Source organism: Anomaloglossus baeobatrachus, chromosome 1, assembly GCF_048569485.1.
Source record: "Anomaloglossus baeobatrachus isolate aAnoBae1 chromosome 1, aAnoBae1.hap1, whole genome shotgun sequence".
Lineage (NCBI taxonomy): Eukaryota > Metazoa > Chordata > Amphibia > Anura > Aromobatidae > Anomaloglossus > Anomaloglossus baeobatrachus.
The window spans coordinates 751,955,582-751,980,146 of NC_134353.1; the positions used below are offsets into that span (position 1 = coordinate 751,955,582).

General features: G+C 43.0%; 1 protein-coding gene across 1 annotated transcript in view; it reads right to left on the bottom strand.

Moving 5' to 3' along the window:
* CUX2 (cut like homeobox 2) overlaps window positions 1-24,565 on the bottom strand; it is a 645,762-nt gene that overhangs the window by 396,126 nt on the left and 225,071 nt on the right. Inside the window, exons 2-3 of the mRNA XM_075323846.1 lie at window positions 14,956-15,066; window positions 6,651-6,698 (exon numbers count right to left, since the gene is read on the bottom strand). Of these exons, the coding sequence (XP_075179961.1) occupies window positions 6,651-6,698; window positions 14,956-15,066 (159 nt within the window). The remainder of the gene's footprint in view (window positions 1-6,650; window positions 6,699-14,955; window positions 15,067-24,565) is intronic.

Genomic DNA, 24,565 nt, shown 5'->3' on the forward strand with positions numbered 1-24,565 from the left:
ACACTGGTCCTACTCCTAGGACTATGATGTGAGCAGGCATAATGTACGGTAGCCAACCCCCTCAAGCCTTCATGCCAGTTGCACTAACGCCTCAGTGATACGTTGATTTGCTTGAGGATTTGCATCCCTACGTGCATTCAGTATTGCAGAACATTCCTCAAACAACAAATTTTAACCTCATAGATAACTTGCCATGGCGTGTGGTGTTTCCATTTTTTCATCATTTGCATACCATTAACATATCTTTCCATCCTGTGATTTCCATAATTCTATGACATTTCCCTCCTGGTGTTGCAATTTAAATGTTGTTGCACTTACAGATAGTACATCGTTACTGCAGGAAATAAGCAAAAATACATCTGTCTTCTTTACCACTTCTTTCTCAAGGCCAATCTTCTAGAAAACTCCTTTCATGATCTAGTTTTATATAAATGGGATAGTAATATAATGTAACCATTACTCTTGGAGTGTATCCCCATATATGATTAAAGGGGTTGTCCAACCCTTTCTGATTCCACTTATTTCCCCCAGGTAAAATAAAAGATCCTTGTACTGACCTCCCGTTCTAGCACTATTCCACGGCTGTTGATAATTGCGTTTCAGGGCTCATATGACATTGTGACGTCACGCGAGATGCGCTTCAAATCACCGCTGACTTCTCTCTCCACGTCTTCAGACCAAATGAGCAATCAACAGGAAGTGAGTGGCAGCCGCAGGATCACTTTCTGTTGATTAACTCATTAGGTCCAAAAGCGTGGAGAAATAAACTGGCGGTGATTGGCCGTTTGGCTTATAAGATGTCACAATGTCATTTGAGCCACGAGCCGCAATTATTGACAGCGGTGGAACGGCGCTAGAACAGCAGGTGAGTATAGGGTCTTTTATTTTAACTGGTGGAAAAAAGTGGAATCAGAAGGGGTTGTCCTAGTAGTGGACAACCCCCTTAAGAGATAAACAGTGAAACACTCTTTGCTTACCTCCTAACTTTAGAACTAACGGTACAATCCCATTTCTTACTTCATCCTCTGATAGAATGTCTTACACCACGTGATATAAGCAGACAAGCACTTAAGTCTTTAATGCATCTAGTAGTTTAAGTAGTTAATCCTTTTTGAAAGCCCATTTATATATATTGAGGTTTTAGGTACTAAGACAGATCAATCACTCACTTGATCTCATAGATTATACTTCCAGAGTCTGATATACTAAGCAACATTAATTTGACACAAATTAGAAAGGAATATGCATTTCTTGACTTGTGACAATACTTCAGCATATAGGCACAAGCAGTGCACTTTGGAAACAGTTTCCTCTAACTATTAAGGTATTAAGTAGAGATGCCGTCTAATGGGAATGTGTTCTGCCAGCAACATTACTCACTCCAACTTCCAATAAAGAAGAAGGGATTTAGGGAAGACTAATGGCTGCCAATCAATCAATCAATAAAATCTGTCTAACCACTGATGTGTTACATACACTCCTACTCACAACATCATCATAGTCAGATTCATGTGATTATGCCAAATGTGTTAGATAAAGATAAATATTTTGTTGTATCCCAAAGAATAATTATTTTTTCTAAACAAAGTGACAACAGGACCATTTCTACTCTACTAATTCGCATATCACTGATTAGCTATTTTTGCATTATTTTATTTTTGCATTATATTTTTAAAGAAAATATGTTATCAAATTTCACAGTGCAAACTGCATACATTATAAACCAGATTGCTTAGACATGATAAGGATGGTGTACTTGTATTAAAGATACAATAGCAATATCATCCCTTAAAAATGTAAACTCATTTTCTTCCCATCTAGCCTGATTGATAACAGAAAGTGATAGAAGAAGGGTCTTAATTTCGCGCCAAGGACTCAACGGATCCAGGAAGAGATTAATGCTTCTTTAATAACATGCACAAGTCTACGCGTTTCTGGAGACACAGCATGTAGACTTGTGCATGTTATTAAAGAAGCATTCATCTCTTCCTGGATCCATTGAGTCCTTGGCGCGGAATTAAGACCCTTCTTCTATCACTTTCTGTTATCAGCCAACTTTGGGACTGCTGCCTGAACCTGGATCTTATATATGCCTGTATAGTGGTTGTGACTGGCACAACCATTATAGGTGAGTGTGTTTTTATTACATATCTTCCTCCCTTTTTGGGGTAAGACCCTATTGCGCTTTTCTTTCCACAGTTTCTCATCATCTAACAGCTCCTCAATGTCCCTCCTCCCTGTTGCTACTGAATCAGCTGTCAGGCTTGATGAGCACAGACTGAATGTACTTGGACTAATGAGCTTTTTCACTCTTTAGTTGGACTCATATAAAGAATATTTAGTTAAGTTAAGGTAGTATTCCAACCTTATCCAGTTTATAAGATGAATTTAAGTAGATAGAGACTTGTCCTTTATTTACCCCCAAAACACCTTCACAGGTCCGATGTAATCTACAATGACATCCCATAACAAGCCTCAGATTTGCTAAATCCGGAGGCCACAGTGACATTAGAAAACATGACCGCTCACTGCGGCATTCGGACCTTTGGGGGTGTTTTTGGGGTTAATAAATGGGTGAAATAGGGGGTCTGTGTTTTTTATTTCAAATAAAAGATTGTTCCGTCTTTGTGCCTATTGCTTTTGACTTACAAGGTCAGTAATAGGGGTGTCTCATAGACACCTCTCCATTACTAACCCAGGGCTTTATGGTAGCTGTAATTGTCAAATCACAGATATCAATAACACCTTATATTACCCCATTTGCCACAGCACCAGGGCAATCAGGATGAGCCTAATAAAGTGTAAGAATTGGCACACTCATGTGAAGTGCCAATTCTGAGGTGGCTGCGGGCTGATATTTTTTGACTGGGACAGGCCAATATCCATGACCTTTCCCACCCTGATAACACCAGCCTCCAGCTGTCTGCTTTACCTTGGCTGGTTATCAAAAATGATGGGGGACCCTACTCCATTTTTGAAAAATTTATTTAAATAATTTAAAAAAACGGAGTGGGATCCCCTGTATTTTTGATAACCAGCCAAGGTAAAGCAGACTGCTGAGGGTTTCAGTCCGTAGCTGTCTGCTTTATCTGCGCTTGTTATAAAAAATAGGACAGGAGCCCACATAATTTTTTGAGTGTTTTTTTTTTTTATTCAAGTGGTGCAGCGAACAAACCCAGCCATGCCAATACTTGAAATGGCTGTGATGAGCCGGATGTGCCAACACTGACAAAGCTTGCTCATTGGCTTTAAACAAGCTTTATTTGGATGAGAAACCCACACAGGAACTGGACGTACAGGTCTGAGACTCAGACACCCAGTGTTTGGTACGAACCCCAAACTTTACAGTTAGGTCTCGCATCACAGCTCATCAACAGATTGCGCCTCAGATGTTTTATTTCTCCTGCCATTGATCCAAAAGTATTTTTTATTTTTTTAGCAATGTCTAGTACCAATAGAGATCAAATGTTCACCAAGCAATGAATTGATTAATGCCAGGGCTTACTTAAGCCTATTAAAGGAGCAAATTTAATGGCATTATGCAATTATGCAGCAAATAAAAAGCAACATATTCACACCAGGAAAACTGCCCTTTTTATATTTCTTCTGGGCATTTTCTAAAAGTTTCATTAGTGGATTAGCATAACAAAACCTGTAATTCAGATGTTTTCAACCATGTATCAAGCAAAGAAAAAGTATATTTAAAATAATGATTATAATAAATAGAGGTAATTAATTGTACTTTTTTCTTTTACAGTCTAGTCAGCTTAATTTTACCTTTTCAGCTAATAATGAGAAAATAATTTTTGTGCTCTGGGGGTTAATGATATGTAACTGCAAGAGCTGCTAATTGCATGTTGCAAACCATTCATCAAAATTCCCATCTGTGCTACTTGATTATGTTTGCTAAATTATTGCTTTGAATTATCTTTTGTAAAGCAACTTTTGTAATTAGCTGGGCTCGCGTTTTGCTCCGGCTTTTCTATGCAAGGATATTCAAAGTTTGTCCATTTCAAGCAGACTTCATTTATTCTGTCAATTATATGGATGCAAAATGTTCTTTTCTTCAATGCCAGGAAAAATACACACTTCTGCTTTATTTTGACAATCCGGGTAAAAGGAAAAAGGGCGACTTGGTGAGCTTGTGTGTCAGCGCAAACACTGGGATCCGTGTGCTAATGGCTCCAGATATCCAATGACTTCTATTAGTGTCATGCTGAGAATACAGCATTTGCTACTCTGCTTCTTTCAATCCAAATAATTCTATTTGACACATAGGTTGTTTAGATCTTATTAATTCCTCAGCTCCAACCAGTCTTTTAGAACTTTGAAATATCTTAAAAAATTGTAAAATATTATTTTATTCCATCAAACAATTGGACTTTCATTGACTAATATAGCCATGCCAGTCTTGAACTCACTCTGTGAAAATTTAGTTCTATATCTTAATTCCTTAAAGGGAACCAGTCAGGTACAATATGCACCCAGAGCCACGAACAGTTCTGGGTGCATATTTCTAATCCTTGCCTAACCGTCCTTATATCTTGTAGCATAGATAAAGGGATCTTTATTAAAGTATTTCTAAAGATCCTTAATAACATGCTAATGAGAGCACGGACTAGTCACAAGGGTGTTATATCTCCCGACTAGTCCACCCTCTTAGCATGTTAGCACGCCCACATGAGTGTGCTAACATTCTATTCAATGCCCATTGCCCAGTGTCATCAGTGGTGATGCGCATACCTGTGTCCGTTATCACCTCCTCAGACGCATGATCAGAAGTCCCGACACTTCCGGTCATGCATACTATGAAGCCAAGTGTTTGTGTCCCAGCTTCAGAGAGCTCTAGTGCACATGACATAAGTGTCGGGGACTTCTGATTATGCGCACTGCCCGGCATCTGAGGCAGTGCTAACGGACACAGGTACGTGCATCACCGCTGATGACTCTGGACAATGGGGATTGAATAGCATGTTAGCTCGTCCCTGTGGGCGTGCTAACATGCTAAGAGGGCGGACTAATTGAGGGATATAACGCCCTTGTGACTAGTCCCTGCATTCATTAGCATAAGATAAAAGATCTTTAGAAATACTTTTTCTAAAGATCCCTTTATCTATGCTGCTAGATACAGGGACAGTTAGGCAGGGATTAGCAATATGAACCCAGAACTGCTCGTGGTACCTGACAGGCTCTCTTTAAATACTGGGTGGCTTTTTGTTTTTTTCACTTACGTTTCTTCTTTCCCTTTTTCCAAGAGCCATATCTCTTTTATTGTTCCATTGATATAGCCGTGTGAGGGCTTGTTGTTTGAGGAAGTTGTAATTTTGAATGACACCATCCATTTATTATATGATGTAATGGTAAATGGGAAAAAAATTCCAACTATGGCGAAACAGTAAAAAATTAAAATTTTGCAATTGTTTTTAGGGATTTTTATTTCCAGAGTTACCATAAAACTGACCCAGCACCATGATGCTTCTGGTCAGTACAGTTACACAGATACCAAACATGTATAATTTTTGTTTTATTTAAGTGGTTAAAAAAAAATCTGAAATTTTAAAAGAAAAAAAATCTTGCTTGTGCCGTGACATCCCGTGAGTCGTAAAATTTTCAATTTTTTGGCTATAGAGCTGTGTGAGGACTTGTTTTTTTTGCCCTGAGCTGATGTTTTTATTGATTTTATTTTGGGGATTATATAATGTTTTAACCGCCATTTATTACATTTTTTTCTAATGTTGTGGCGACTGATATTTGCAGGGACAGCATCAAAGGCAGGGAGCTCCATCAAAGGCAGGGAGCAAGCCCGCATCAAAAACAGGGAGACGACCTATGACGTACATAGCATGTAATGGGTTGTTAAAGGGCTAAATTACTGTATATATGTATATTAACAGACATGAAAGGTTATCTGCATACCTTGAGTATTTTCAGCAGGATTTTCTGCACAAAATAAACAGAGTGCACGAATATCGCTACAAAACATATATGCATTTTGACATGTTTTTTGTGTTTTCGATGCATTTTTGTTGTTTTTTTTTCCAATTCATTTGAATGAGTGAAAAATGCGGCAAAAACACTGAAAGAATTGACATGTTACAGATTTGAAAAAACACTGAGGGTTCAAGTACATATTCCCTATTAAAGTAGGTACTTTTATTACTTTTAATTCCAAATGCTTCCCACAATTGCTTGAAGCAAAGAACTTATAATCTATCCAGGAGATAAACTGTCCTTGTGGCCGGCTCATCAAACGACAGATTTCTAATATGAAACCATTTGAAATGTTGCAAACCGTGTGCAAAGCTCACACTTTTGGCGTTTTTAGTCCGGTCTCTATCAGCTCCAGCAACATTTTGAAGAGTGGGTGAAGACAGAGGCATAGGAAAATGCAGCCCAGAGATTCATCATAATTTACATTACAAAAGTTGTGTAAATCATGACCGAAACGTACTTCAGTACAGATCTTGTGGTGCCGCACGGCAGCTGAAAGATATGCCAGATCATACTTCAGAGCACTCAATCAAGATTAACCTAGAAAATGCCAGTCTTGATGAATCTGGACCTTTATGTTTTAAAAAATACACACATTTATGAAACAACAAATTGCCCAAATACAAATTTTAATAATTTAGAAATGTACGTATTCTCACCTCAGCTTGAAAGCTCTTCAAAACCGGAGCTACTATTTCTCGGATTTCCTAAAAGTAAAACAAAGAAGTTATTATGACAGAAATAAAAGAAAACACTATGAGATAGACACTTTTATGGCTCCCCAAAATCCATATGGCTACGAAATTACCCAAAAGGTCTCCAGCTTCCAAAATCACATTTACAAATAACTAAACATTGTCTCCAGTGAAAGGTGTACTTTTGCAAATGTTCGTCCTATGTTAACTCTCTTAGGCTGATCAGTGTTCACAGTGTTATGGATGCAGCATGCTTCAGCTGCGCCCAAAATGCTGCGTTGGATGGGTTTTCTAAAAATGCCATGCCCACTGTTAGTGTACTGCGCACAGCGTAAACTAACATTCGGTGCGGCTTTCCAAGCCACAAGCATGTCAATTCTTTACTTCGGAGTCGCAAGCATTCTATGCAGGGAAAACAGAGGAGAGAGACAGCAACTGCCCGAGCCAAGATCATGGGCAAATGTAGCTGAGGTCTCCTGTGGAGGAGACTTGCGACCCGCAGGTCAGGAGGATCCACCGCGTCCAGGACACTGATCATGGGCACGTACCCTTAATGTTAATAGAGTTTTACAGAACAGGAGAAAATTGGGAGATGATAACAGTCATAAAAAGAGGATTTTTTTCTTTTCTGCACCAAAGTCCCCTATACACATTAGACTGATGTCAGACGGACCTGCTGATATTGATGGGATTGGTTAACACTCTAATGGGTGTGGGAGGCCCCAGACAGATGATTGCTCTCAGACACCACAAGATAACATTCAACTGCTCATTCAAAAAGAGATAATACAGTCCAAAGCCCTAAAGTCACTAATACCGTGTTTTCCCGAAAATAAGCCCTAGCAGGATGTTTCGGCCTTTTCGGACTAGGCTTCAAATATAAGCCCTACTCCAAAAATAAGTCCTAGTTGCATACTCAAACTAACAGTATAATGAAATAGGGCTTGTGCTGCCCTATTTCAGGATACATAACTTTCATTGTGCCCTTGAGTTGCCTAATTAAGAAAATGACTAATCACCCTCCTCTACCGTAATGCCGTTCACTGCTCTGAGTCCCGCACTGCACCTGCACTTGGCCTGCTGTATTACCAGTACTGTCAGCCCAAGGATTGCATTGTAATCATTGGCGACTCTCCTTAGCTTAGAGTGACAGCGTGTGTGTATGCAGCTGTTACACTTAGCTCAGGAGAGTCACTGATGATTGCGATAAGATCCTTGGGCTGGCAGTACCAGTATTACAGCAGACAGAGGGCGGGATTACAAGAGAGGAGGGTGAATATTCATTCTCTTAATTAGTCATGCGCTTGCTCACCACAATCATCGGCGGCACTCCTGATCTGAGAGTGACAGTGTGTATGTCTATGCAGCTGTCCCTCTCAGCTCAGGAGAGCCACTGAGGATTGTGACACAATCCTGATACAGTAAAGCCTAGGTCACACGTAGCGACGCAGCAGCGATCACGACGACGATCTGACCTTATCTGGATTGCTGCTGCGTCGTTACATGGTCGCTGGTGAGCTGTCAAACAGGCAGATCTCACCAGTGACCAGCCCCCAGCCAGCAGCGACGCGTGGAAGCGATGCTCGATGCTGCACTTGGTAACTAAGGTAAATATCGGGTAACCAAGCCAAGTGCTTTGCTTGGTTACCCGATATTTACCTTGGTTACCAGCGCACACCGCTTAGCGCTGGCTCCCTGCACTCGTAGCCAGAGAACAGATCAGGTTAATACGCAAACCCATTTGCTTATAGTTACCCGATGTGTACCTTGGCTATGTGTGTAGGGAGCAGGCAGCCGGCTTCAAGAAGCTGCGGACGCTGGTAACGAAGGTAAATATCGGGTAACCAAGCCTTTGCTTGGTTACCCGATATTTACCTTGGTTACCAGCGTCCGCAGAAGGCGGCTCCCTGCTCCCTGCACATTCAGTTTGTTGCTCTCTCGCTGTCACACACAGAGATGTGTGCTTCACAGCGGGAGAGCAACGACCAAAAAATGGTCCATGACATTCAGCAACAACCGGCGACCTCACAGCAGGGGCCAGGTCATTGCTGGATGTCACACACAGCGACATCGCTAGCAAGGTCGCTGCTGCGTCACAGAAAATGGTGACTTAGCAGCGACGTCGTCGTCGCTGTCGTTGTGTGTGACATGACCATAATACAGTACAGCAGTCTTAAGGCCACTTTACACAGAGATAAATCTGCGGCAGATCTGTGGTTGCAGTGAAATTGTGGACAATCAGTGCCAGGTTTGTGGCTGTGTACAAATGGAACAATATGTCCATGATTTCACTGCAACCACAGATCTGCCAAAGATTTATCTCTTTGTGTAAAGTGGCCTTCAGAGTGTCGGTGCTCTGCAGGACTAAAGGCCCCGTCACACACAGAGATAAATCTTTGGCAGATCTGTGGTTGCAGTGAAATCATGGACATATTGTTCCATTTGCACACAGCCACAAACCTGGCACTGATTGTCCACAATTTCACTGCAACCAGAGATCTGCCGCAGATTTATCTCTCTGTGTGACAGGGCCTTAAGGGTACCGTCACACTTTAGCGACGCAGCAGCGATCCCACCAGCGATCTGACCTGGTCAGGATCGCTGCTGCATCGCTACATGGTCGCTGGTGAGCTGTCAAACAGGCAGATCTCACCAGCGACCAGTGACCAGCCCCCAGCCAGCAGCGACGTGCAAGCGATGCTGCGCTTGCACGGAGCCGGCGTCTGGAAGCTGTGGACACTGGTAACTAAGGTAAACGTCGGGTATGGTTACCCGATGTTTACCTTAGTTACCAGTGCACACCGCTTAGCTTAGCGTGTGCAGGGGGCAGGAGACGGCACTGGCAGCGTGAGAGCTGCGGAGGCTGGTAACGAAAAAGTTAAATATCGGGTAACCACCTTGGTTACCCGATGTTTACCTTGATTACAGCTTACCGCAGGCTGTCAGACGCCGGCTCCTGCTCCCTGCACATTCAGGATTGTTGCTCTCTCGCTGTCACACACAGCGATGTGTGCTTATCAGCGGGAGAGCAACAATAAAAAAACGAACCAGGGCTGTGTGTAACGAGCAGCGATCTCACAGCAGGGGCCAGATCGCTGCTCAGTGGCACACAGCGAGATCGCTGATGAGGTCACAAAAAACGTGACTCAGCAGCGATCTCAGTAGCGATCTCGCTGTGTGTGAAGTACCCCTAAGAGCGGTAAGTGGAATTCTGGGTGAGGAAGAGGGTGAATATGCATTCACTTAATTAGCCGGGGCTCCTGAACTGAGTGGGACAGCATGTACAGCTGTCACTCTCAGCTCAGGAGCGATAATGAGGATTGTAGTGCGATCTTCGGGAACTAATAAAGCAGGAAAATATAAGACATCCCCTGAAAATAAGCCATAGTGCATTTTTTAAAGTAGAAAAGAATATAATGCTCTGTCTTATTTTTGGGGAAACACGGTGTTATTGTATACATCTGTGTTTCATAATCCTTTTCAATGTTCTCCAAACTGCAGTCTTATTTATTTTTCTTTGATAAGGCTTACCAAGTAGCAGAATGCACATATGACATAATATATTTTTTATTAAAGAGGTTGTCCACTACTTTTACATTGATGGCTTTTCGTTAGGATAGATCCCCGATGTCTGATCATATGGGGTCCGACACCTTGCATACCTGCCGATTAACAGCCATCGGTGTCAGTAGCGACAGCAGGAATCGAAAATGCTCACTTCTGGAGTTGCTCCATCCCATGATAGCAGCCATGACGAGGTATTGCCCATCCATTTCCTATTGATTTGAATATGAGGCGAATGTGCAGTGAACGGCTATGGCCGCTATCAGTTGATGGGGAAGCTCTGGAACTGAGCATTTATGGTCACTTGGTATCACCGCTGACACTGAGAAAAGCTGATCAGCGGGGACATGGCTGATCAGACATTGATGGCCTATTCTAAGGGGTACTTTGCACGTTGCGACATCGCTACTGTAATCTCGTCGGGGTTAAATCGAAAGTGACGCACATCCGGCGCCGGTAGCGACGTCGCAATGTGTAAAGCCTAGAAGCACTGATAAACGATCGCAAAAGCGTCGAAAATCGGTGATCTGTGTAGTGTCGGTCATTTCCATAATTTCGCTGGAGCGACAGGTACGATGTTGCTCCTCGTTCCTGCGGCAGCACACATCGCTGTGTATGAAGCCGCAGGAGCGAGGAACATCTCCTTACCTGCGTCCTGCCTGCAATGAGGAAGGAAAGAGGTGGGCGGGATGTTTACGTCCCGCTCATCTCCGCCCCTCCGCTTCTATTGGCCGCCTGACGTGTGACGTCGCACTACCCTCCCCCGAAGGAAGGAGGCGGGTCGCCGGCCAGAGCGACGCCGCAGGGCAGGTAAGTGTGTGTGAAGCTGCCGTAGCGATAATGTTCACTACGGCAGCTATCACAAGATATCGCATCTGCGACGGGGTCGGGAACTATCGCGCTCGGCATCGCTACAATCGGTTAGCGATGTTGCAGCATGCAAAGTACCCCTTAGGATAACTGATCAATGTTAAAGTAGTGGACAACCTCTTTATATGCATGTATTTAGGGCAAAAAATTATTTTATCAGATTTCGTTAAAAAATTTAGTTTAATTCTTATAGTCATTTTATTTCTCGCAAATTGAACTTTGCTTTGGCCTTTGATAACAAATCAGCTAAGATGAGCTCAGGAAAGAACAGATAGCGTTATATATATAGACCGTCATAGTGGGCTGATTGATGGATTCTGTTACCTCTTTCTGTAGCCAGCAATGGACAGTGCAATACTGAGGATATAGAAAAAAACTGTGCAAAATTTTAATGAAACCCAACTGCAAAAATAATATTTATCCCTAATTACTTGTATATCAATAAAAAAAAGTCCCCAAAGGAGGACAACTGCTTTAAAAGGGGTGGTCAGGGCTAAACATTTTTTGTGGAAAAATAGGCCCAGCATTGTGGTTCAATAAAAAAAGATTACTCACCTACAGATCCCCCAATATTTTTCTGCTCCAGCTCCACGGATCCCCCACCAACATTTCTGCTTGTTACCACTGTTGCCAATCAATAGCCACAGGGTCCCAGTCAGAAAAAAGCTTGTAAACATGTAGGGAATTAGCAGGTGACTAAACTTAATTTTTATTTGACCACCATATTGGTCCCTTTTCTACAAAAAACGTTTAGTTTTGTACAACCTCTTTATGGTGGCCATACACATTTGCCAAAATGCACATTTTGCCGTCAGCGATTTCACACATGAATATATACACTCGGCTTAGCTGAACAAGCACGTTTATTTTATTGGAGAGAGGGAAATAAGATATTACTGGAAGTTACTAGCAATGACTTATCTCCTGATGGAGCAGGGTATCATGTATGAAGAAATAAATTGCAGATTACATTACTGGCCAATCCCAACAAAATTGCCAAGATCGGATGCGTTTTGCTTTAACCTTCGTCATGCTGCATAATTTTACAACGTTAACAGCGACCCCTTATCTCGGAAGGGGGTGGAGATATTTTATTGAAATTTGGCAATATATTCTGGACCAAAACTGCTGAGATGTCACGAAATTTCAGCCCTCTACGGCTTTTGGAAAAAAAATGTATTGCAATTTTAAAACAGAATAGTTACAATTGTACCTATTCAGCCAGACAAAGGTTAAGCGAGTCTATCAGCCATCACTGATTTTTGACAGTGAACACAAATTGATAGCGTATATTCCATACCTCCGTTATGAATACATTTTCTTTAATATGATAATTTAGGTGTTTGGTGCTACCTTGGCATGGTCTAGCACTTGAGTACATCCTTCTGCTCACTGCTTTAGCATATGAGCCCACCTCCACTGCTGTTGATTGACAGTACTCGCTTTTCCTAACTGCCATGCTTGGGCATGTGAGTTTTGGTGTCTCCTCTCTGAGACAATTTCATTACACTTCTGCGTGTAGTGAGCAACATCAGAAAACATGGGTGAAGACAGTGTGCAGGCTCACGTTTGCTTAGTCAAGCTTACCCTGCAAAGGGCAGAGAAGATAGAGCCATGGCACTCCAGGTGATGCAAGAGAGTCAAGGTTCAGCAGGTAAGTTCCCAATCCTGTATATCATATGCAATACAACGCTCTGCACACTTTACTCGTATTTACACACAGCGCATCAAACATTGTGTGAATGTTTTCGATCTTGCGACCTTTAGCAGTCAATCGGATGGCCAAGCTTGCAAAATGGGGAATTAGTTTGGAATAGCACAGTGTATAGTGATGTCATCTACACTAATATGAGCTTTGTATATTGTATATGAGACACCGCAGACAGTGCTCACCCCAGGCAATTGAGTGCTGTCAATGAAAAGAGATGGAGGCCTGCTCATATGATAAACCAGTAGGTGGAACAATGTGCTGAAGCAGTACTCCACACCAAAAGTGAACATCCAGTGCTGATTCAGGTTCACTGGACTTCAGCCCTGCAGCAGTAAATTCCTGCAGACTGGTGAGCAGGAACTAAGAGCTCACGTTGCTAATTGCCATATGCAGCTGTCTTTTTCCTATTTTAAGGAATGGCTTTCTTCCAGTATACACCTATGATAGCTTCAGCATAAACTCCAGTGATCCCGGTCTTTGTGGTGACCCTGTTTATGGTGAACTGTGTTGCGATATTGAGTGGTGTGGACGTTCCCCAGTTGTGCGTTACTTTCTTCCCTTTTCCTTGCTCCCCTGGACACATATTGTCTCTCCTGTGTGTTTAGAGTTTAGTGTGTTTTTGTGGGGTTTTGTTATTGTGTTTTCTGGTCTGCCCCAAGGGTGGGAGAGAGGGGGAGTAAGATCAGGGCTTGGACAGGAGTCAGGGTTATGCTGGGGGCTCGGACCTTCCTACCATCAAGGCTACCTTCGAGATAAGGAACAGCGCAGGGTCTCGAGTCTGATGGCCAGCCTAGGGGCCCATGTTCTGTTATTACATACCCCGTGACAGTTATTTGTGAGGATTACTAGACTAGTACTTTCGGATTCGTTATGAATAATCGGAACACAAATAGTTACTATTCGCCCATTACTAAATTGATCATCTTAGGAAACACTATTGAGAGATTATAATAAAGATATCCAATGCATTCAAACTTGGTCATAGTTTGCATTTTATTACACAGGACGTACATTATCAGCAGACATGTGAAGTGCTATCAAACCTTACTAATTTCCTGGAACATTTCTAAAAGCAAACACTCTTAGGCGGGCTTTACATGCTGCGACATCTCTAGCAATTGCTAGCGATGTCGAGTGCGATAGTACCCGCCCCCGTCGTACATGCGATATCTGGTGCTTGCTGCCGTAGCGAACATTATCGCTACGGCAGCTTCACACGCTGTGACCGCCGAACAATCCCTCCTTCAAGGGGGAGGTGCCTTCTGCGTCACCGCGATGTCACCAAGCGCCCGGCCAATAGAAGCGGAGGGGCGGAGATGAGCGGGACATAACATCCCGCCCACCTTCTTCCTTCCGCATTGTCGGTGGACGCAGGTAAAGAGATGTTTGTCTTTCCTGTGGTTTCACACACAGTGATGTGTGTTGCTGCAGGAACGACAAACAACATCGTATCTGCAGCAGTAACGACATTATGGAAATGAACGACGTGACACAGATCAGCGATATTTTACGCTTTTGCGCTCGTTCATCGTCGCACCTAGGATTTACACATTGCGATGTCGCTACCGGAGCCGGATGTGCGGCACTAACGACGTGACCCCCGACAATATATCGGTAGCGATGTCGCAACGTGTAAAGCCCGCCCCAGGCTTTGTGCACACAATGAGTATTTGGTGAGTTTTTTACCTCAGTATTTGTAGCCAAAACCAGGGGTGGGTGATAAATGTAAAAGTAGTGCCCGTGTTTCCATTATACTTTTCCTCTGGTTGTCCCACTCCTGGTTTTCGCTACAAATACTGAGGGAAAATAAGCTCACCAAACACTCAACGTGTGCACGCGGCCTTACAGCCACCATATTGATGTGTAAAACAGAGCTCCAGCCGACAATGTGAATGTTGAAGTCAAAGTGAACAAGTTGAACCCATAGACTTGATCTCTACTTATCTACCTTACGAGACAGCGGCCAATGTAAAGATGCATACCATACCCCAGGACTATTTTAACTATCCCCAGAACCAATACATAATAAAATATAAGTTAATGCCTTAGGATAAAAAGGTATTTAATATTTTTCTACCTCAAAGCAAATTGCATCTGCAGTCAATAGGTTAAGCAAGACTATACCTCAGGGACATTCTTCTTGAACTCCCGGCTGAGTTCAATAAGACGCTTGTGGGAATGTTCACTCTCTTCCTGCCGAGCAGCCAGCTCCGAGGCGAGGGAGTTCAGCTCTTTCTGCAACAAGAAAGGGAAGGAGTTTTGGATTTTTAATATCATACATAACCCATATCGTGTCCAAGTTTGCAAATTTCCAATACGTAGAGGCAGCCGCAATATTGACTACAAGCATGAATTATTTAGGGAAGAAAAGTATGTATTCAATGCAAAATCAGGACAGCTTTTAGATAATGAGAAGCTGCTATAATCAATATCCCTCAGTGAAGTTTCTTTCAAAGGGTTTCAAGGGCCTTAGTTCACTAGTAACTTTTCTGAAGCAATGCGGGATGCAATAACGTGTTCTCAGGGAATTAATGTAAAGAAAGCTTTGCTGCCAGCTAATATATATCAACAGGAGGGAATGGATCCAAGCTAGACTTACTTATGCTTAAGTGTTCATAAATAAGGCAGTTAAACATATATATGGCTTTTTAATTTCAGCACAATATGGGAAAATGAATGTGCCCACATATAGCAGACTGACCTTCGAGCTCAGAAGATTAAATCATAAGCAGTTCAATGTAAGTGCAAGTCCTGCTCAAAGACACCAGGAGAGTTTCCAACAACTCGGAGTCTATCTAGATCGCTTTGATAATCCGCTCACAAGTAAGAAAAAAAAAGATATTTCTAATATTTCTATATAATGTCATTAAGCAAATGGCCACTGTGCCAATTGCAGAGAGACTGTGACGGTAGTTAATATGACAAGACTACAAACCCAAGAATGTGGCAGACATTTAACACGTAAACTATTTATCATGCTTGCTTATATGCAATGAGTAATATAAGTATTGAATATGTTACCAATTTTCTAAGTAAATATACTTCTAGAGGTGCTATTGACATGAATTCTCACCAGATGTCCGTAATAACTAATCCACACAGGCAAAGAAAAACAGTATATTTCCACAAATTAAGTTATATGTAATAATGAGAAATGACACAGGAAAAAAGTATTGATTGCCTGAAGAAAGACAAATGCAAAAAGGCATTAAAAGTCATGACACCAACTGAAATCTATCAGTAATTAGAAAGCAATCCTGCCACATAGTGAAAAAAAAAATCTTAGCTGGTTCAACTGATGGCCTATTAAATGGTGTCTCATTACCAAGATGCTACACAAGAAACATCTCATGATGGGTAAAACCAGTGAGCTGTCTCAGGACCTTCGCAATCTTATTGTTGCAAAATATACTGATGGCATTGGTTACAGAAGAATTTCTAAACTACTGAAATTTCCAGTGAGCACTGCTGTTCCACGGATGCTGTTGCTGGACAGCTGGTATATGGTGGTGCGGTTGGTGCATAGTCAAGGACCTAGCATATGACTCTCACAGAAACACAGCAAATGTTCAGAACCGAAAGGAAAAAAAACAAACCAGAAAGATCAAATTCAAAGAGAGGAAGGCAAACACTGTTCGTACAATTCACCACCACTAACCAGCATGAACTGCAGTGCACAGCATTGATCTGGAGGAAATGATCAGGTATTGGATACCTCTCAATCACTTCCAGAAAGCCATACCCTATTACCCTGCACAGCAGAATGGCTACAATCAGACTGTTTAGTACCAGACACAGCAGTGTTCTGCATTGCTTAGAAACTGGGGAGCACTGCGTCCCAAGTTCCCCGGGCAGAGAAACCTTTGGGGAATACAATATTCTGCACCCCCACACACCACAACACTCCACTATGCCCAGCTCCCTCAGATTGGAACTGGTTACCTGGACTTGTGGAAGCTCTGCCGCCAATGCGAACAGACCCCTTCCTGATAACCGATGGGCTGAGGGTGTACCTTTTCGGGGCCAGTGGGATGATGGCAAAGCTTACGACCAGAGTAGTGCAGCACTGGACCAGATCCACTCTCAGATGAAAGCACTGAACCACCATTCCTAACACTTCTTGAACCCATACTATGGCCAAGAATATGGGTTTCTTTTGTCCTCATTAGTATACGGAGAATAGAATGAGTATGCACGGTCCACCACTGTCCAACACCACCACTAAGCTCTCCTGAGGCTGCCTTGCTTGTCATGTTCTTCAATTAAGAGCTTCAATGAAACAAACCCATTCTCAGCAACAGTAGGTCTCATCAAAATCCCTTTTACACCAAATTATAATAATTTGTTGCTAATAGATCCAGGTCTGAATTGTCTTACCATAAAATTGTATTTGTTGTGAATGTGGCACCCGAAGCTTCAGTCGTCACAGAGTATTGCACCCAACATTGGGTGTAATGCTAAACTCGGTTCCTGAGGAGGTCAGTCCCGGTTTCACCACATTACACACTCAAAAACACATCAGGATACCTTGTTCTCACTGGGGATTGGGCTAGCGTCAAGTAATAAAAGGGTCGCCGACAGAGAGGCATTTACAGGATGCCCTCAACAGGGGCTCCACTCCCACTAACTTAGGACATGGGAGGGGGAATGAATGACAAAAGAATTCAGCTCACCCACTCCAAGTCTCCAGGCCCTCTCTCTGCAGCACGGACAATTGGCCGGGCAGCTGCAAGCATGTGAGATGAAGTCCAGCGCAGGAAAGAAGGCACTCTTCAATATAAATTTCCATATGGTTTATTCCATGTGCACAAATGTAGAGGTAGGTACAGACAGCCCCTGGGCAGGGGAAGAATGACTAGCGACGCGTTTCGACCGTATTACACGGTCTTAATCATGTGACCAGTAAACAACCTGGAACCGCAGCCATAGACTCTGACTCTTTATTACCCGCACTGCCGCTCCCTGCCACCATTTCTTTTTTTTTAACCAATCAGTTTTTATTGAAGATTTCCATAACAGAAACAGATTAAACATAACAAGCATACAGAAAGAAAAATAAGAGAATATTAGCCACTTAAAGTTCCGTAGGTGCCCTGCCACCATTTCTACTCCCCTCATCATCCTCCCTGGGGCCCGCTCAACCTGTGGAGAGTAATACCATCCATGGCTGCTACAACCATCTGCCCCAGAGAACAGCAACAGCAGTGGCGGCCCATTCCCTGGACGCATACCACAGGTGGCGTCACAACAAACACCTCACAACTACTACCCCCAACATCTCTCCCCTGCCATCTTCTGTACGTCTCAGGGCAACGGAGTCGGGCTAGGCCGCCCGTGACCACGACAGCCGACGGCCCGGCGACGAGTAGGTTAAATGCACCTGCCTTGTGGGGCGCTACAGAAACATACAATATCATGACAACAATGTGCCATCCTTAACACAAAAATAAAAATTATAGACCAAACTTTTGGCAAACGTAAGAATACTAGAAATTACAGGCTACATATATTTCAACAAGACATTTTTCCCAATACCTGAGGCTAAAAACAATTCAATAAAACAATCTCCTTAATTAACTGCTGGGATGTTTTGCATTCAAGAGTAATGAAAGGCTGTCAATCAATGCAGAAATGCCTAGTAATTGGTTTTCCAGATATATGTGAGCGCCCAATAAACCAGGACAGGTTAAATCCTGAACACCATGTCACCATGGTTGCCTAAAAATGTTCAGCAATATTAGTCAATTAAATATTGTTCTATATGTAATCGTGCCCTATTATGTGTCCTGCTCCCCTACTGTACCCTAATGTGTGTTACAAGACGTGGCTCATGGTAACATTTTTCTTATGATTCATTATATGTACATATAGTAACGTTGATGTTCTAAATCAATAGAGAATTACGGTAATATTTTATGAAGCAATTTGTGTTTTTCTACAAAGCATTATTGAAACTTCAAGGAAAGAAAGCCTATGTAGTGCAGTCAATAACTGGAAAATAAGAAGTGGAAGTCATAAGCCATTTTATTTACGGTACGTCAGCTTGTGTTGTAGGATTAGAGAAGCATAAGTTTTAATGTGTCAGAGACAGAATAGAAAAAAATTACAATAGCAGCCAAATTAACAAAGAACATGTTACGGTGGGGACGATTGGATATAAAATAATATGAAGCCAATCGTCGCCCGAAGTCCGCCGGGCAGATGACAAGGCCACTACGGGACTGGAGGACGGATACAGCAACTAAGAAAAACCCAAATGTGAACGAAGGGGATGTTTAAGGGCACACCCCAATGTATAGCGTGTCCCTGTTAGCTTCACAGGTACACAGGTATTGGTCACACGTGAAGGGACACATCAATCAGTCACGAATCAGTCACGTGCGTAGGGAGCACGACAAACGGGTAGGATAGCCCAGTTAGCATATACAAGTTTGTGACAGGCACTGCAGCCTACCGGTGACGTGCGTACAGGGCACATCAGACCATATGGGCTACCCAGTTAGCGTCACTGAGCACCCAAGCACTGGTACACATACACACAAGTCTGCCACTGGCACTGCAGACTACCGGTCACGTGTGTAAGGGACACGACTGACCAAGTGGACCACCCAGTTAGCGTCACCGGGTGTCTGTGAACTGATAGGACAGAGGTTCACCCTCACCGTGCCAAGGTACAGGTGTGCTCAGATACGAATACCTGGCACCTAGCCCTGATCAACTCTGTCCTATCCACATACACACACCTGCCACAAGCTCTGCAGGACAATGACGCTGGAACCCAAACACTCGTGCAGCCCGGTCTGCTGACTCGGCTGCCAGTATACAGAATGACGGCTTTTATAGTCTCCGCCATGTCTCAGGCCACATGGCATGAGGTAATGGCGCCGGTTGCGGCCATCCCGTCATGCCGACCAATCAGCAGCCGCCGTGTCACCGCTGACGTCACTGACGGCCAATCAGCGACCGCCGTGTCACCGCTGACGTCACACGCATGCACAATAGCAGTAATCCTGCACTTAGTGCAGTAGCGCTAAATGAGCACTGAGACTCAGACCGGTGAATGACTCTAGCCACCTGATGCCTCTCAGCCAGACACCTCGAGCGACGGACAGGTGGCGCTGCGGAGTCAGCCAAACCCGATACAGGAGAAATAGACGGGACCGGATCGGTTCGAGGCTCAGGGGAACCCCAAACTGTAACAGAACACACTTATGAAAGATAGATTGTTTTACTTTTTTCAAGCTCCATGTATTCCTTACTTAAGACAAGATTTTGCTGCTGGATTTCCCCACTTTTTTCCCTACAGGAATATTCAAAGATTTGCCAAGAACTACTTTAATTTTAAGGGCAAAGGGCTCTCAAAGATTAGGACAAAAAACATCTCACTCTCTCACTTTAATAGATTTTCAAACAGATTTCCAACAAATGTTTTTTTTTTATATACAAAAGTCTTCACAGCACCAGAATTCCCTCTTATGATAAAGATATGTAAAATTCAAAAAGAAGAAACATAAAGGTGACACTTCTAAAATAAAGTGGGCAGATAAATAGTACACATGTATAGTACCGAGATATAGTAGGTAAATCAAAAGCATCATATATTTTCCAGATAAATAGTATCAGTGTCCTGGTAAATAGAGTAATTAAAAACACAAATAAATATTGCCATACACAGAATAATACATCATTGACGGTACTGAGAAGACATGCAAGACACCAGCGTGACATTACACTCCTTATGCCCCTCCTTAAAGGGAATCTGTCAGCAGGTTTTTCCTATGTAATCTGAAGACAGCATGCTGCAAGGTTAACAACATAGAATTCAGGAATGCCTGTCTTGTCATGGTCCGATCTGTTGTTTATTTGATATGTTTGGAAAACAGCAGGACTTCTCATTACTTGGACTATAATGTCAAGTGCACACCAGTCTGGCACGCACCATTCTGTGACTGACACCTCACTTTCAATGTACAATCTCTATATTGAGAGCCTGATGTGGTCTGGACAGCTCACTCAGGTCTGTTTGATAGCTGAATATAAACATTCTGATGGTGTCAGAACGGCTGCATCCAGTAATCTAAATGATACTTCGTTAGATTCAGGATCTATTTGCCTACATCATGCTGCTCTCAGATGAGGTAGCAAAAACCTGATGACAGATTCCCTTTAATTGGTTAGAAAGCAGGGTTACAGATGACTGTAGACAGGATTGTTTGAGACCACTGGTAGAGAGGTAAAAAAAATACTCCTGAGCAATACGGAAATCAAAACTGAACCGCAAGCGGACACAAACAGAATGTCCAAAGACCAAGGGCAGGAGCAGAAGGTCCAAAGACCCAGGCCAGGTGCAAGCAGGACTCCGGATTAGAAGAAGCCTCCATGCAGAGCACAAACCAATTCAAAGTCTAGTCTCACAGAATTCACTTACAGAAAGTCAGTCTCCATCAAAACCATGGTCACAGAAAATAGAAGCCACAGCTTTCCTTGGAGTCTCCATCATAACAGGATGGAAGTAGAAGTTGGTGCTAGCAGATCCACCAGAGACTGGAAGCATTTGGCGGTTCACTCTCAGAAACTGACTGATCAGAGGGGAAATGGCCAAACACAGGAGAAGCTGGAGACAAGGACATTAGACTTAGGGACTAGGCACTGCGATTTCTCACAGGACTCTATGACCTGATTACACTGTGGCGGCTGGTGGATATGGACACATTGCATCACAGACCGGGCTTACCCTCGAGGGGTGTAACTAAGCGACTACCTAGTCTACACTAGGGCATCCGATAGTGAGGCTAGGCTGGGCCACTGGTAGTTGCCAGGTACCACTCCAGGACAGTCCCCAGGTATGCAGGTGACCGACGGGTCAAAGCAGACATAAGAGATTCAGGCGGACAAGGGTAAAAGGCATAATCGAGCAGTTTGGTGTTAGGGCAGGCAGCAAAGCTTCAGGATACAGACCTGAGGTCAGGAGCGGAGAGATCAGACTGTAAGGGTAAATAATCGGGTCAATAAAAAGAGAATCAGAGCAGAACACAGCCAGATGAAGAACAAGCCAAGAGTCAGAGTAAACCTATAATCAGGCAAAGGTGTGGAGGGAGGAGCTATTTAATATGGCACCAGCTTACAGGGGTTAGGCAAGGGAAGTAGAAGTCTGCTGTACACAGTGGATATAAATTCCAGCATAGTCTAGTCACACCTCCCTATAGCCAGAGAGTCTCCAGACAGTAGGATACAGCAGAGCTGGGAGTACTGCAAAGCAGCTCAGCAAAAAGATGTGCCACTAGGGGGAGCAGACTGGCAAATGCCTTTTTTTTCTCTTGCCTCTGCACCTTCCCCTCCCTGTAGAATTTAATAAATACTTTGGCTATATTTATTTGCTATATATTGTACCTTTTCATAATCAGATCACGTTTCCTCCAGATTGCTGAAAGGCTTTTCTGGAGGATGTTTGTGTAGTGCAGGCACACTATTGTTATGGCCGACCATTACACAGCACACAGCGACCTCACACATCTGTCTGCTGTTTAATGTAACCTAATTGGGACATTAGCAATTAGTGGTGAAGATCAAAGCAGATCACGTGCGTTCACTTTGTATCACTCTCAGGATCATGATGCCTGTTGTAAGAAAGCTAAAACAAGGGCCAATATTCCAGATATAATTGGCTGCATTAGACTACTAATGTAAGATGACCCCGGGGAGAGACTGGAGAGACAAGTCGACGGTCTCTTACAACAAATAACTGGCATGAGCAAAAAGCCGGAAATAAGACGGGCTGTTATCAGTTACATATATGATTATCAGTCCTTGTTATTGAACAGTCACCAAGACACTAATAGGATATGGTGCAGCTATCAAGTGTAAATTGGATGAACACTTGTGATGTTTATTGGAAACTATGTACAGATGAAGTGTAGATTCTTCATATGGAGAAAATGTCATAGGAGCGGGCCTCTAAGCCCCTTCTATACCGGAGCAACATGGGCAGAGACTTTAAGAGGGAACTGTCACCTGTTTTTATGTATATAGGAAAATAATTGTCTAATAATGTTAAGCTTAAAGGTAAAGATGAACCAATTGTAACTATTGACTGGCCAATTTGCCAGATTTGTAAGTCAATAGAGCACAATGGGAAAATTGATTTGTCCATTGTCCTCTTGAATTCATCAGAAGCAAATCTCAAACTTGGCAAATGGATTTGACCAATGTGACCTAATGGCCGGAGAACTGTTCAACCTCTGTCATGTGCATGGAGACTGAAAAAGAAGAGTAATTTTCAAGCCCCACTACAAATCCTCATGTGGATTGAGGTCTAGACTTTGATTAGGAGGCTCTAAGAAATTAATATTGTACTGTTTTAAACTATTCCTTTATTGATTTGACCATATGTTCCAGGTCATTGTCTGGATGGAAACAATCTGTTCAAGTTGCAATTCTTTTTCACATTGTAGCAGGTTTTTAGCGGCAAATTAAAGGGAACCCGTCACCAGATTTATCCCATATAAACTGCACCCACTATTGGTCAGCTTTTATATACAGGATTCTAGAATACTGAGTATATGTCCCCAAGCCGCTCTGCGTAACATAAAAAAAACACCTTTTATTATGCTCACCTGCGGGGCGGTATTGATCTAGTGCCTCATCCCTTCTTACGATTGCCACCCTCCTTCTTGTTTCTTGTGGATGGCGCATCCATCATCTAGGCAGTGTCCTCCATTGCTGTTCTGGGTACGCGCACTTCTCTCTGTCCTGCCGAGGGCAGATCTACATATTGAAGTGCACATGCACAGTCATTCTTTGACCTTTCCCCGCACCTGAGTATTACAGTACTTTGCTCTGGCCTCAGCAGGGCAAAAAGACGTGCACGTGTGCGTGTGCGGGAGCACAATGGAGGACACTGTGTGCTGTGGATGATGTAGCACGCCATCATCCACACAAAGCAGAGAAAGAAGATGACGATTGCATACAGAGAGGATGAGTCGGATCAAGACCAGTGATGCCCATCAGACCGGACCGCTCTGAAGGTGAGTATATTAAAGTTCTTTTTTACATTATACAGAGCGCCTGGGCCCTTATATACAGTATTCTAGAATGCTCTTTATAAGGGCCTACTGGTGGTGGCCACAGTTTATAGGGGAAAATCCTGGTGACCGGTTCCCTTTAATGTATTTTCCTTTCTACAGTTTGCATACTAGCTTCCCAAGCTTTACTAGGCCTTAGAGTCTTGGGTTCAAATCCCACCAAGGACAACATCTGCAATTAGTATGTATGTTCTCCCCGTGTGTGTGTGGGTTTCCTCCGGGTTCTCCGATTTCCTCCCACACTCCAAAAGACATAATAATAGGGAATTTAGATTATGAGCCTATATGGGGACAGTATTGCTGATGTACTGGTATGTAAAGTGCTGTGGAATTAATGGAGCTATATAAGTGAATAAATATTATTATTATATTATTATTACCGTATATTATTACTTGAAGCACAAAGTGACCTGAAGATGTCAGCATCTGGCCACGTATAAGTGGTTATTTCCATTCATTTGCAGAGCATGCTTGAATTACAATGATCCACAGGGCACCATTCTTAAGACAAATGCCATCCCAGTGGTAAAACCTACAATATCAGACTATCAGAATATGGGAAAAATGGATCAGATGGAACAACTTATCACAATTTATAACTAATGCCGGCGTCACACGGGACGATCTATCGTGCGATCGCACGAGCGATCGTA